Source organism: Bufo bufo, chromosome 1 (genome assembly GCF_905171765.1).
Source record: "Bufo bufo chromosome 1, aBufBuf1.1, whole genome shotgun sequence".
NCBI classification, from domain to species: Eukaryota; Metazoa; Chordata; class Amphibia; order Anura; family Bufonidae; genus Bufo; species Bufo bufo.
Genome location: NC_053389.1, coordinates 174,060,948 through 174,073,896, shown reverse-complemented (window position 1 = coordinate 174,073,896; position 12,949 = coordinate 174,060,948). Strand labels below are relative to the sequence as shown.

At 44.4% G+C, this 12,949-nt stretch overlaps 1 protein-coding gene across 2 annotated transcripts in view; it reads left to right on the top strand.

The window, feature by feature from the left end:
* The window catches only part of LOC121001262 (opioid-binding protein/cell adhesion molecule homolog), a 260,055-nt gene extending 247,450 nt beyond the window's left edge, over positions 1–12,605 (top strand). For both annotated transcript variants that reach the window (XM_040432257.1, XM_040432264.1), the window contains exons 3-7: positions 572–697; positions 6,855–6,989; positions 7,449–7,569; positions 9,328–9,479; positions 11,097–12,605. In XM_040432257.1, the coding sequence (XP_040288191.1) occupies positions 572–697; positions 6,855–6,989; positions 7,449–7,569; positions 9,328–9,479; positions 11,097–11,194 (632 nt within the window). In that variant the 3' untranslated portion in view covers positions 11,195–12,605. The remainder of the gene's footprint in view (positions 1–571; positions 698–6,854; positions 6,990–7,448; positions 7,570–9,327; positions 9,480–11,096) is intronic.
* Positions 12,606–12,949: the final 344 nt, after the last annotated feature.

Genomic DNA, 12,949 nt, shown 5'->3' with positions numbered 1-12,949 from the left:
AGTGGAAAAATGGCCCAGGGGTCATTGAAAAGGGTTTAGGGGGGGCCCTGGTTTGACCCTTGCTATGGGGCCCTATGTATGCCACTGGACATGACCACCTCTTTAGACATTTTTTCAGCCAACCGCTGTGGCCAGAATGGGCTTCCCTGGTCTTTGGATGCTCCAATAATTTGCTTTATTTGTGTAGTAGTAAAGTATGCCCTTCTGTTCATGGAAAGGCAGCTGTATATATCATATGTACACATATTAAATGTGCTATATGCACAATATTACCAGGAACCAAAAATAATTAAAACCTGCCCAAGAGTAGGGGAGTTACACACATGCCCTTCCCCTGAGGAACACCACACATTATTATTGCACTTCATACAGAAGTTTCAGCCAGAAAGTATAGACACTTATTACACAAGTTTCTTGTATGAGTTTCATTCCTCTTCACAACGTACGATTCCCAGTAACAACTGATATATGTATGCATTAGATATACATGTGATAACTGATATGATGCAGTTTACATTGGACTTCTATTCTATTACTTCATTGGAGTTAACTATTTACATTTTTCCTACAGTTCCACCCCAAATCCTAAACATCTCTACAAACATTACAGTCAATGAGGGGAGCACTGTGACCCTCCGGTGTCTGGCCACTGGCAGGCCTGAACCAGCAGTGACGTGGAAACATTATTCTGGAAAATGTAAGTATGCATGACCATGATCCTCAGATAATGATGAAAGTATGTGCAACTTGCAGATTCCAATGTGAATGTATGTAACCTGCAGATAATGATGAGAGTGTAGGCAAGATTCCATGTGAGCACACACAACCTATACATTCTGATGCAAGTACAAGCAACCTGCAAATAAGTGCATGTGACCTACAGATTCGCACTTGAGTACAAACAACTTGCAGATACAGATGTGACTGTATGCAGCCTACAAATTATGATGCAAGTGTACAGAACCGATCAATTCTGATGTGAATCGTTAGATGTGATTGTATGCCACCTGACATAAGATAGATGCTTACAGTGTGTACAGTATGTAGAATGTGTATCTAGTACAAGAATTTTATGTATCCTTTATGCCAAAAGTCTGGGGCTTCTTGAGTGTGTTTAACATTTTCTCATTGTTAGGACTCATTAGATAAAACTCTGTGTACACTGTTGGGGGAATTTATCAAGCCCCACACTACAGAATTGTAACGTTTTGGGTGTATCTGCACAAAAATATTTTGAAATTTATAATTTTTACTACTTCACAATTGACACACAGAAAGGCTTCAGACGTTTTAACTTTTTTCACATTTTGTTACTGTATGTTGAGGTCCTGTCAAAAAAAAAAAAAAAAAAAGAAAATCACTTCTTTCCCCATCATTCTGCACTCAATACCCCCATAATGTTCAAAATCTTTGCTATTTATCGAAAAGGAAAAACTAAGGACTCATTCAGACGGCCGTATGCTGTCCGCAAAAATACTGAATGCTATCAGTTTTTTTGCAGATCCACAAAAAAACGGATAGCATTCAGTATTTTTGCGGACCCATAGACTTCAATGGGGCCATGTCCTGATTTTCACGGACAAGTATAGGACATGTTTCATTTGTTTTGCGGAACCGTGGAATAGAAAAGGGCCCCATAGAAGTGAATGGGACAGCATCTAAATCTGCAAAAAAACGGATCCGCATTTTTGCGGATAGCATACGGCTGTCTGAATGAGCCCTAATATTGTGCATTGACATAAGAATTCAGACCCTTTACTCAGTACTTAGTTGAAGCACATTTGGCAGCGATTACAGCCTCTAGTCTTAGGCACATCTGGATTTTTCTCTGCAGATCCTCTCAAGTTCTGTCAGGTTACATGAGGACCGACAGTGGACAGCCATTTTCAGGTCTCTCCAGAGATGTTTCATTGGGTTGGCCACTCCAGGACATTCGCAAAGTTGTCCCTAAGCCACTCCTTTGTTGTGTTGGCTGTGTGCTTAGGATCATTGTCCTGTTGAAGGTAAATCTTTGGCCCAGTCTGAGGTCCAAAGCTCTCTGGATCAGGTTTTCATCAAAGGGGTCATCCAGGTACACATTTTTCAATTTCCCTGTGCTTCCCCTGCCAGGCCCTGCAACTTAGTAATGTACTTGCACTACTCTTTCTGTCTCACTCTGGAGATTGTCAGAATGGCCATGTGGCTGTGCCCTCTGTAGAGACTGGATCCTCTGTCATCAAAACCAGGCCTCCCATAATGGCCTCTTTCATAATCCCTGCCCAAATAGTGGTGATGTAAAACCCATGTGATCTTGGAATGGACTGGTCAATGCTCTCAATCCACAAGCAGGCAGACTCTACTGCTTGTCATATTAAAGCTGTGCGAGAAGAAACAATAGATGGAAGCAGCAAAGGAATGATGGGGGGTGTAATGGGGGGGGGGGAGCTCAGGGAAGGGTGTAGTAGGCGTTTACATTTCTGGCTGATCTTACAGCACTCAGCACTATGCAAAGTGTTGTGGCTGCAGCTCATCTACACCCATAATCTGGTTTGGGTTGTAAATAGCAGAGCGCAGCTGGAGCATGGAGACTGAAGTGAAGACTTAGGAAACGTTGACAGTAGGGCTCAAACGATTCATCGATGAAAAAAATCCTTGATGCAGTTTCCCTGCATGGAGGATTCGTTTAAATCACATGACCACGGAGCGTGAGTGAAATGAAGCTTCTCATTCACCGCTCCGTGGCCTCACGACTCGGCACCGCGCTGCAGGGCCTTGCGTTCACACACCGTCAGCGCGCTGGCTGACGCTGTGTGTGACGTTAGGTCCCAGTGCATGCTGGGATGAAGACGCAACTCCTGCGGTCTCCACGTTTCAGTGCACGCTGCACTGCCAGGAAAGGTAAGTATAAAGTTAGCGGTGGGGCAGGGGGGAAATGGGGGCACCTGTGATTTGGCAATGGCATGTATAAAGTTATTGGCGGGGGGGAGAGAGGGGTTAATAGGGGCACCTGTGTAGGGCTGAAACGATTACTCAATTGAATAGAGTAATTCGACACACAAAAATCCTCAATGCAAATTTTTTGCATTGAGGATTCGTTTGTGTCATGTGACCACGGAGTGGGAGTGAAGCGCTTGCTATTACTCACCGCTCCGTGGTCACCCGTGGTGACCTGCAATGTCCTTTAACTGCTTGTGTACTCCAATCATGGCAGGGTCTCCCTCTCTCCTTCAAGTACAATGTTCAGTAGCGGAGAGCAGGCAGTTACACGGACCACTAGGCTGTAGTCCGCACAGTGCAGGCAGTGCGCAGGACACCTCAGGCTCACAGCAAGGACCCGGCGTGGGAAATTGGAAACTGCATCTCAGAGCCAGTCTGTCAGGCGGCCAGTGACACCAGCTCAGTGTTCCTCCTCCATTGCTGCCCGTGCCCTAGATAAAGAGCAGAAAACGTGCCCTGTCGCAGCCAGAAGAGTGCGGGGTCTGGTTAGATGCGTCTCAGCTTAACAAGAAATGCCACCAGGTGACTAGCGCGTTCATATACGACAATGTTGCTGTTCATGCCTGGTTAGGTCTGGTTGTAATGTACCAGCGGGACCACTAGGCTGGCATGCATGTGTAGGGAAGGAAGGTGGCACCATCCTGTGGAGGAGACCGGTGCTCAGGCTGAGAGTCATGGTGTCTGGACCTATGCGCTCTGCTTGCAAGTCACAGGCCGCTAAACTGGTCTTCTGGAGATGGCAAGCAATATGGCGACCTATGTGTATGACAAGTACAGCCTTGCATGTGGTACTCTTCACTCAGCGTGTTCAATTGTAACTAAAATTCCCCACTGGCATAGATAGCGCTGTCCTTAGTGCACTATTGTTTCTGGTCAGTAGTTGTAGAGGTGCCCAGTATTATGGTGTACCAGCTAGATGTGCCCTACCTGAGGGCGGCAGAATCTAGTGCCCCTGCACCTCAACCCGAATATCTGTTGGCAGTATATAAGGCTAGACAGCCGCCAGTGAGCGTGTGTCTGTGACAGGTCCCGTGCTGACCTCCTCTTACAGCATCGCACAGTATTAGGGTCCATTCACATGTCAGTAAGTGTTTTGCGGATCCGCAAAACACGGACACCTGCAATGTGCGATCCTCAATTTGCAGACCGCACATCACAGACACTATAATAGAAAATGCCTTTTGTGGACAAGAATAGGACATGTTCTATTTTTTTCAGGAACGGAATTGCAGATACCCAAAAAACGGATGCAGATCCCGAAAATGCATATCCGTTCCAGCCTCATTGAAAGTGAATTGGTCCGCAAATTGTGGAACGAATACGGACCCAAATTACGGACGTGTGAATGGACCCTTAGGGTACATTTACACCACTGGATTTATGGGTCCACTTATTGCAGAACACGTGCGGACCCATTCATTTTAATGGGGCAGCAAAAGATACGGACAGCACACTGTGTGCTGTCCACATCCATAGTTCCGTTACACGGCCCCGCCAAAAATATAGAGCATGTCCTATTCTTGTTCTCAATTGCGGACAAGAATAGGCATTTCTATCATAGGGCTGACTGTGTGCGTTCCGGACACGGCTGGTATCCCTGTTTGCAGACCTGTATTGGTCTTGTGAATGTACCAGTATACTGAAGGCACTGGGGGATAGTGGAGCTGATGGCACTGGGGGAAACTGATGCACTTGGGCTGATCGCACAGGGGGGAACGAAGGGTGTTGGGGACTGATGGCAGAGGGTCTAATGAGGTTTCATAAAGGAAAACAGTCTATTAATTCATTTTTTCTTATTAGAGTACTCGATTAATCGTAAAACATTATCGATAGAATACTCGATTTCTAAAATAATCGTTTACTGCAGCCCTAGTTACAACATAACAAATGTTAAAAAAAAGGGTGAAATGGGTCTGAAGACCTTCCGAATGCACTATATGTATATGGCTTGCAAAGAGGGGAATGGGTGCGTCCATGAACTCCCAGCTGCTGGAGAAATGACACTTTCATTTGTTCCTGTGCTTCCTTCGTGTAAAGATTCACAAACGCTTCTCTTGCTGCTCCCTTGGTGGTCGGTTTTAATTGGAGCATAATATTTAATCTTAGTAATTATAGCGAGGAACTTCACAGCAAGGTCAGATAACAAGGGATCTAGCAGGAGCCTGGGGTTGTCATTACAGATGAGCTTGTACATCCACATGAACATGGATAATTTCAGGATAATCAGACATAATCACAGCCAGCCACCATGACCCCCTCATGTCATAGTGTACCTGTGCCCCCTCAGTCTGTGATACCCCCTTCCTGAGACCTCCAGATAGGAGGCTCATGTCATCCTAGAGCAGCAGCACTGTGCATTCTGCCTCCTATCTCCTGCTTAATTAGCTCTTCTAAACCCTCCACACATTTAAATAAAACTCTCATTTTGCCAACCTGAGAAGGACGAGAACATTTGCATATTAAGTGTAAGATCTAATTAAAACTCTACACATTTCTATTTCCACTCTCCTTTCTCTGCAAGATCCCTTGAGCTGCCGGCATCAGAGTTATACTCTGTCTGCTGTCCCCATTCTGTCACTCGGTAGAGTCACACCGAGGCTCTGGCTCTTAGACATGGCGGCTAAAGTGCGCGGGGTATTAGGAAGGAATGAAGGAAGCCCTGAAGGTACCACAAAAGAATTGAGATGGGGCTGGCATGTCCTGTTTGAGGCTGGCATCTTCTGGTATGGTTTGGGGCATTGCCATTTATATAGATGATTGTTGAAGACCAGTGAGGCAATACACACTGACTAAACCAGTAAATGATCAAGACGGGGCTCCAGCACCCCACTCAGTGCAGAATTGTGGGGTTAACATCTGAAGAAATGTGACCATGGAATGATAGATGCCACAAATTAAAAGAGAAAATAATCTCCAGGGATTCTCTGGATGGGTTAACGGGATCAAGCAGTAGATAACTAAAAGAGACTGCACTCATGCAGTGCTTGTGCTGCCCAGGTGCTGGAAATGTGTTATATAATCTGATTCTTGATGCTTTGTGAACCGCACCATCTTAGACTTGTCATTGACAGACCCCCTGGCCCTATGGACACTCCATTTTAGTGCTCTGCAGAATCCACACATTTCTTACACCTCGTTCTACTTGACCTGGATTTTTAACTAGAGAAAAGTATTTAAAAACAAACCTATATAGAAGCTGCCAGACATTTATTATAGGTGTCTGAGAATCCACCCCTCTCGGCACATTTACCCCTGACGTGGTTTGCAGAGACATTCACCATCCAGTACATGGTGGTACAGTGACTGACCAGTAAGATGTAGACAGTGAATCCACCATTAATAGTGGAGTAGTAATAATGACAGCAACAGAGCTAATAATTAAGAACTGAAAAACCGTTCAGTATATGTGCCATGTTTCTTTGCTGGTGCGTCTTTCTTTGGTTTGGGTGTCCATGTGAGAGACGTCTGTGCTTATTTTTAATGGTTTCTTTTAGAACATTTTGGTAATTACAGATTGTTCTGAATTAATGTCAATCCCGGAATCAGAGTCAGTGATGATTTATTGTGCCTTTGGTGCAGTGCCCTCCCAGCACCGGCAATAAATTCACTACCCTGACCATCAGACGGAAATGGAATATGCAGAATTGTATTGTACATGTAACCCTTTCTTGGGACAGGAGGATGTTGAAGTAACGCTAGGCAAGACTTGCAGCCACCTAGATTTCCTTCAGACTATACCTACAATAGATACATAAAGCTTCAGTCACCCTGTTTATTGCAAGCTGCTCCCTGGTGTGCTCCACATAACCCAACATTCATACCCCTTTTATTATCTTTATTCATATTCACTGCAGTAAATGGTCTCTTTTTGTCTTCAGCGCATAGGTTTGTGAGTGACGATGAATATTTGGAAATTACTGGAATCACCCGAGAACAGTCAGGTCAATATGAATGCAGCGCAGCCAACGAGGTGGCAGCTCCTGCGGTCCGGCGTGTTACAGTCACAGTCAACTGTGAGTATCCTCCATGTATTTTGTCCAATTGGTTAAATTTAGAGACAGAGTGAAAACCCTCAAACCTGTCACATTAAAGAGACCAATATATACAGTAGGTGCTCATTAGCCAAAAGCTACTAAACCACGGAAGAAAGTTTAGTTGCAATTAATTATTACTGGATAATTCCTGGCTTAATGGAAACAGATGCGGGATGGGGTGCACACTCTGTCCCCAATGAATAAGGTCATGCCGTTTAATTATAATTCAGTCATAGCAGAAATAAAACCTACGCTATTGTAAAGCCAAGCAGAATATATTGGAACTATAAAAATATCACTTATGATTATAATTTACTATGAGGTGAGTGTATATGTAGTTGTACAGTATATACCCCTGCTCGTGACTGCCTACACAGCACAAACGTGTTATTAGTTGACTCTGAGGAATATTCTGTATGACTGTTATTACCTCCACAGATCCTCCTTATATCTCTGATACCAGAAACACAGGGGCATCAGTTGGACATAAGGGAACCCTTCGATGCTCTGCCCTGGCTGTTCCCCTAGCTGAATTCCAATGGTATAAAGAAGACACCAGGTGATTGTTTTTCTTCTATCTTCTTGACTAATAACCATTACGAAAATCATGGAATTTGGGCTATGTTTACATTATAAGGCCATTTATGAACTAGATCAGACCTGTGCGATACCTCACATTTCCACCCTAGACCTGTACCCAATACACAGAATGAGAAGCAGAGAAGAATTACAAAAATGGCCAGAATGGGCCCTCCAAAGTAAAGGAAGGCGCATCACGCATGCGCTGTCCATTTACTTCTGTGGAACTTATGAAAATAGCCGAGCAAGCACACACAGCCATAAAAGAGAATGGAGAGCACACTGCACAAGCACGGCCACCTCGCCACTCACCACTATAGGATTGCCGGAAATAACCAAGCCAGTGCTTGGCTATATTTGGAACTCCCATGGCGGTGAATGGAGGGTGGCTGTGCTTGCGCTGTTTGCTCTTCCTTACCTTGAGGGGGCTGTTCTGAAGATAGGAGCAGGTCTTAGCAGTGGGACCCGCTACTATCTGACATTGATGGTATTTTGCTAGGGTATGCCACCAATGTCTGAGATGGGAATACACCTTTAAAATCATACTGATGCTGGCGAGTCCCAGGACGAGGGCCACCAAACTGTGGCTGCAGGTTCCAACCAATCACTGCTGATCAGATCATTATGCGATCCATTACACTAGGGAATGATGGGATCTGCTCAACCCAAATGCTAGCAAGCAGGAGATTATAATCATTATAACCACTGTACTTCAAATAAAAAGAACGATCATAGTACACAACTATTATTTCTCATCCCAGAGGCAACTTGTCAGGGCTACTGATATTAATGGCCCTTTAAGACCATGTGAACGCGTTACTATCCACTGTCATGAGTAAACATTCAAGAGCCTTGGACATGGCAACTGGTACAACACCCTGAGATTAGAAGATTGTGTCTTTTCTTTGTTGTGCCGGACATCTTACTTAACGAAGTTGAGCTGATATACCAGACACATAGATAGAAAGGAGAGACTCTGTCCTGGAAAAACAGAAGAACTCTTAAATCAGAGACAGTTTAATGTCTGGGGAAGCTTAAGAAGAATGTTAAGATCCTTCTGGTCTTGTCTTTCAGTTTTAGTCCAGAGCCACAGATATGAGGTCACCTGTCTGTCCAGAGCTGATCACCATGTTCTCCTGTGATCTGCAATGAGCCTGAAAAAGGAAGGCACATTATAAATAGAAAGCTTCTGGGTCTATTTTTGGCGTTAGGAATTAATTCACATTCTGCGGCCGCTGCTGAATCGTTTATTGGGTATTTGCATTTTCTTTTGGCATCTCTATTCTGAGCCTGAGCCAAACATGAACCGCAGCTGCTGCAAGGAGTTAGAATTTTCTTACTGTGGTTTTGAAAAATGTGAATATTTATAAACAGGAATTATCAGCCTGCAAGGAGTTGTGGGTGGCTTTACTGTTATATAGTGTTCCCCTGTCCCCACCAGATGCTTTGCAATGCATAGCCAGGAGTGTGGACATGGTCTGGTGAAGAGGAGGGCAGGGATGGAGTCAGCATTAGCCGTACTGTGTGTAGAGCCACAGTGCTAGAACCAGCTATTCACAGTGATGACACTCAATCGAATGCCCTGGGCATGCTGTGACGCAAACTATGGATTTCACTGAGAATGGAACTATAATGTGTCTGCAGGTACCACCATCCTCCCAGGGTTTCTTCTCAGCAGGTCCACGATGCTGTTATTTAGGAATGATTTCTATATATAACATGTCTGTGCTCATTGCAGGTTATCCAATGGACTGGATGGGGTGAGAATTGAGAACAAAGACCACATGTCCATCCTGACTTTCTTTAACGTATCTGAAAAGGACTATGGCAACTACACATGTGTGGCATCAAATAAACTGGGGAACAGCAATGCCAGTGTCATCCTGTACGGTGAGTGAGTCAATGCGTGGGAAAGGGACTCCAAACTCAGATATTCATTAAATGTCCAACAGGTTCATATTGTCTGCAACGTTTCTATATTATATCTGTGGCTCATAAATAGGCATAAAGTCTACTATTAGACCCAAGACCTTCTGAGTACAATCCACTGTGTCTACTCCACTGGTGTACAGTTCAGTCTGTGTCTAGTTCACTTATCTAGCCTTGGTCTACCACGCTTATTTAGTCCGCTTTTAACTCGCTTATCTAGTCTGCTTGTTTACAATCTGGCCTCTGTCTCGTCCACTTGTCTACAGTCCTTTTTTGTGTAGTCCACCTGTCTGCAGGTTCAGCCTGGGTCTAGTCTACTTGTCTACAGTCCATTCTGTTATTAGTCCACCTGTCTGCAAGTCCAGCCTGTGTCTAGTCCTTTTGTCTATAGTCCATTCTGCGATTAGTCCACCTGTCTGCAAGTCCGGCCTCTGTGTAGTCCACAGTCCGTTCTGTGATTAGTCCACCTGTCTGCAAGTCTGGCCTGTGTCTAGTCCACTTATCTGCAGTCAGTTATTTGTATATTCCATCTCTCCACAGAAAAAAACCTTTACTTGAATTAGGCCAAGCTCATACTTGCTGCATTTTTATTTTTTTGCAGTGAGAAACTGTGCAGCTCGGAGATGTTACATACATGTGACATGAGCTTTGTACAGTTTGCGGCTTAGTAGCTATTCATTTTCTAGAAAATGTTCTTATGGGTGGGTTCTGTTCAATGTTTCCCCTATGGTTTGCTCTTTCTCCAATCACATTTGCTCAAATTTGTGAAGTTATTACGCAAATTCTTACGAGACTTCGCGAAGCAATAACTTCGGCTCATTGGAGCCCATACATTCTAATACTGTACGGAGCTCCTGCTCCGTACAGTATTGAAATGAAGTTTTATGCGAATCGACTTCGGATGTTACATCCAAAGTCGATTCGCTCATCCTCACATGACAGGGCAATTGGCACCTAGAGGAAGCTGCTATGTTATTCATTGTAAGAAGTTTGGAGTTAGGCATCTAATAATCCGTTATATAATATATATATATAATGATACACATGAAATTCTGGATGTCACAGTCTTTACTCAATGACTGTGGCATTGCAATCCACATGTTATTACGGTAATTTGTTTGTAGACGCAGTGGTTCTTCACCAGTCGCTGCATATTCATATTTCTCAAGGTTTTCAGTTCTGGTGCAGCGTCGTGCACCGCATGGACCTATAAATTAATGAGTCTCGATGGAGGAGACACGGCCTCTTCTTTGCAGGAAGAATTTATTTGCATGTCGGGCAGGAAGTAGAGAAGTAATTAGATTCCTTTTAACACACATCAGTAAATACAATTATGACGGAGACTCTGCTTCTCATTTCAATTACGACAACTTGTTGTCTTCTCCTATTCATGGCCACTGCTGCTCTGTGTCACATCCGTAAATAGATCCTTTTACCGTTGGTCTCACTTTGTTCATGTTCAGGTGTTTTTGTTTGGGGAGTTGACAAGTTCATTTAGTGTCATCTCCCCTTAAAAGAAGTGAGAATCCGATGTACAATTACTGCTCTGCACTTTTAACGGATATTTTCTTCCACCAGGTCCCGGCGCTGTGCAAAACAGGAGCAGCTCAGCCTCTACTACTCTGGCCGCCACCTGCCTCTGGTGCTCCATTCTATATTCCCTCACTGCATTTTGATGACGCAGTATAGCGTGGAGGTGGGGACTGTGGAGAGACATCTGGAAACTACAGACGCAATAGTCATCATCTCCTACCCCACAGGAGAGACTACTCCCACAACATTTTGGGTGACGCTTCAACCCTTTCTCATCCTCCCTCGGGTTACTTCATGAGATTGGAGTGGATCGCTAGTCTTTATGCACCTCAACAAGTCTAGTGCTCAATCCCAGATGCCCGGGGGAGCTGAAGCTGGTTTCTTGTGTTGGTGTCTTTGTAAATCCCTGTGTGATGCTCTGCAGGCATGTAAGGATAAGAAAGGGTTCAGTGGGAGGATAGTTAACTAAAGGTCTGTGACCACCACAGCATCGATGGAACAGGCATCTCCCTCCACTGGTGTCTGTGGCTCTAGGATACAACCACTTTTTGCCCTGGAACCTACACAGGACACATGGAGGAGCTGGGTTACTGGACTACAGGAAAAACTCAGGCTCTGGCAAGAGGATTTAAGTAAATGAACGTACACTGGGGAACTTGGATGTGACGCTAACAGATAATGGACATGTCTCCTGTAATAAGAAAACTGACCGTAACGCAAATAATCCGCCAGTGCAGCCACCTATTCCAGCGCTACACACTTCCTTATCTAGTCCATGGCTCCTCCTCTCTGTCTGTAATTCAGCCTCAGCACCCTCCTCTGCCTCACAATCCACCCCAGTACAGTACGTCTGTCTGGTAGTATCTGCAGTGATTCAATACACTTAAGAGTTTTTCTTTCATTGTGCAGTGCAATAAATATTACATACGAAGCCTAGCGACTGGAGAAGATGAGCCTCATGGGTCATGATCAGATATAGCAGAAGGCACACTTTTAACTATTGATGGTTATTGTATCAAGCACATACAGCATTAATTTAGGGTCTTGTGTAAGGAGAGTGTGTGGTTATGTTCACGTGTCGTAAGAGTGGCCCAAGGAGCATTGGAGGTTATTGTCAGAGTTTCACTTGTTAATTTACAGCCAAGCCACCCGCCCTTTAGATCCCACCATTGACCCACTGTTTAAGAACTGTAAGTAAAATTGTGTCCGCTCAGCGGCAGAGCATTGAGGCCAGGCTCTATCTTACAATTGATGTACATCCCGCACTGTCTGGAGCAGCCGCCGGGAAATGCAGTGCTCTGTCCCAGTTAAATGTCATTGCAGCAATAGTCTGATTCGATGGAGGAGCACGTTTGGTGTATTGTGAAGAAAGTAAGTTTGGAATCTTTTCATTTGGCTCTTTTAAACTGTAGGAGGCTGGTGTGTCAGATCCGTGCTAGTCAATGCAGACACAGCTAGATCGCTGCATGTTACACAGCGTTTGTAAACTTTTCTAGGCAAGGAAAGTCAGATGGTTGTAATCCTGTGATGTGTCAATAAAGTCTGATATTTGTATCTGCTCATCTCCTTCCATGTTCTGCCACGCAGTGGTACAACAGACTACGCCTATATATGCTGCACGGGTGGAGCTTCTTCTATAGAATCAGTATTCACACAGTTGGGAGATTTATCAAAACGGGTGCAAAGGAAAACTGGCTTAGATGCCCATAGCAACCAAACAGATTCCACCTGATTGGTTGCTAGGGGCAACTAAGCCAGTTCTACTTTGTACCAGTTTTGATAAATCTCCCCAACTCTTGATAGAAACATGGCTCACTTCTCAAGGACCTTGTGGTTGGAAGAAATAAAGTAATAGCAGAGATATGGTAACACAGAAGTCTACCCAGCAATCGTGCCCA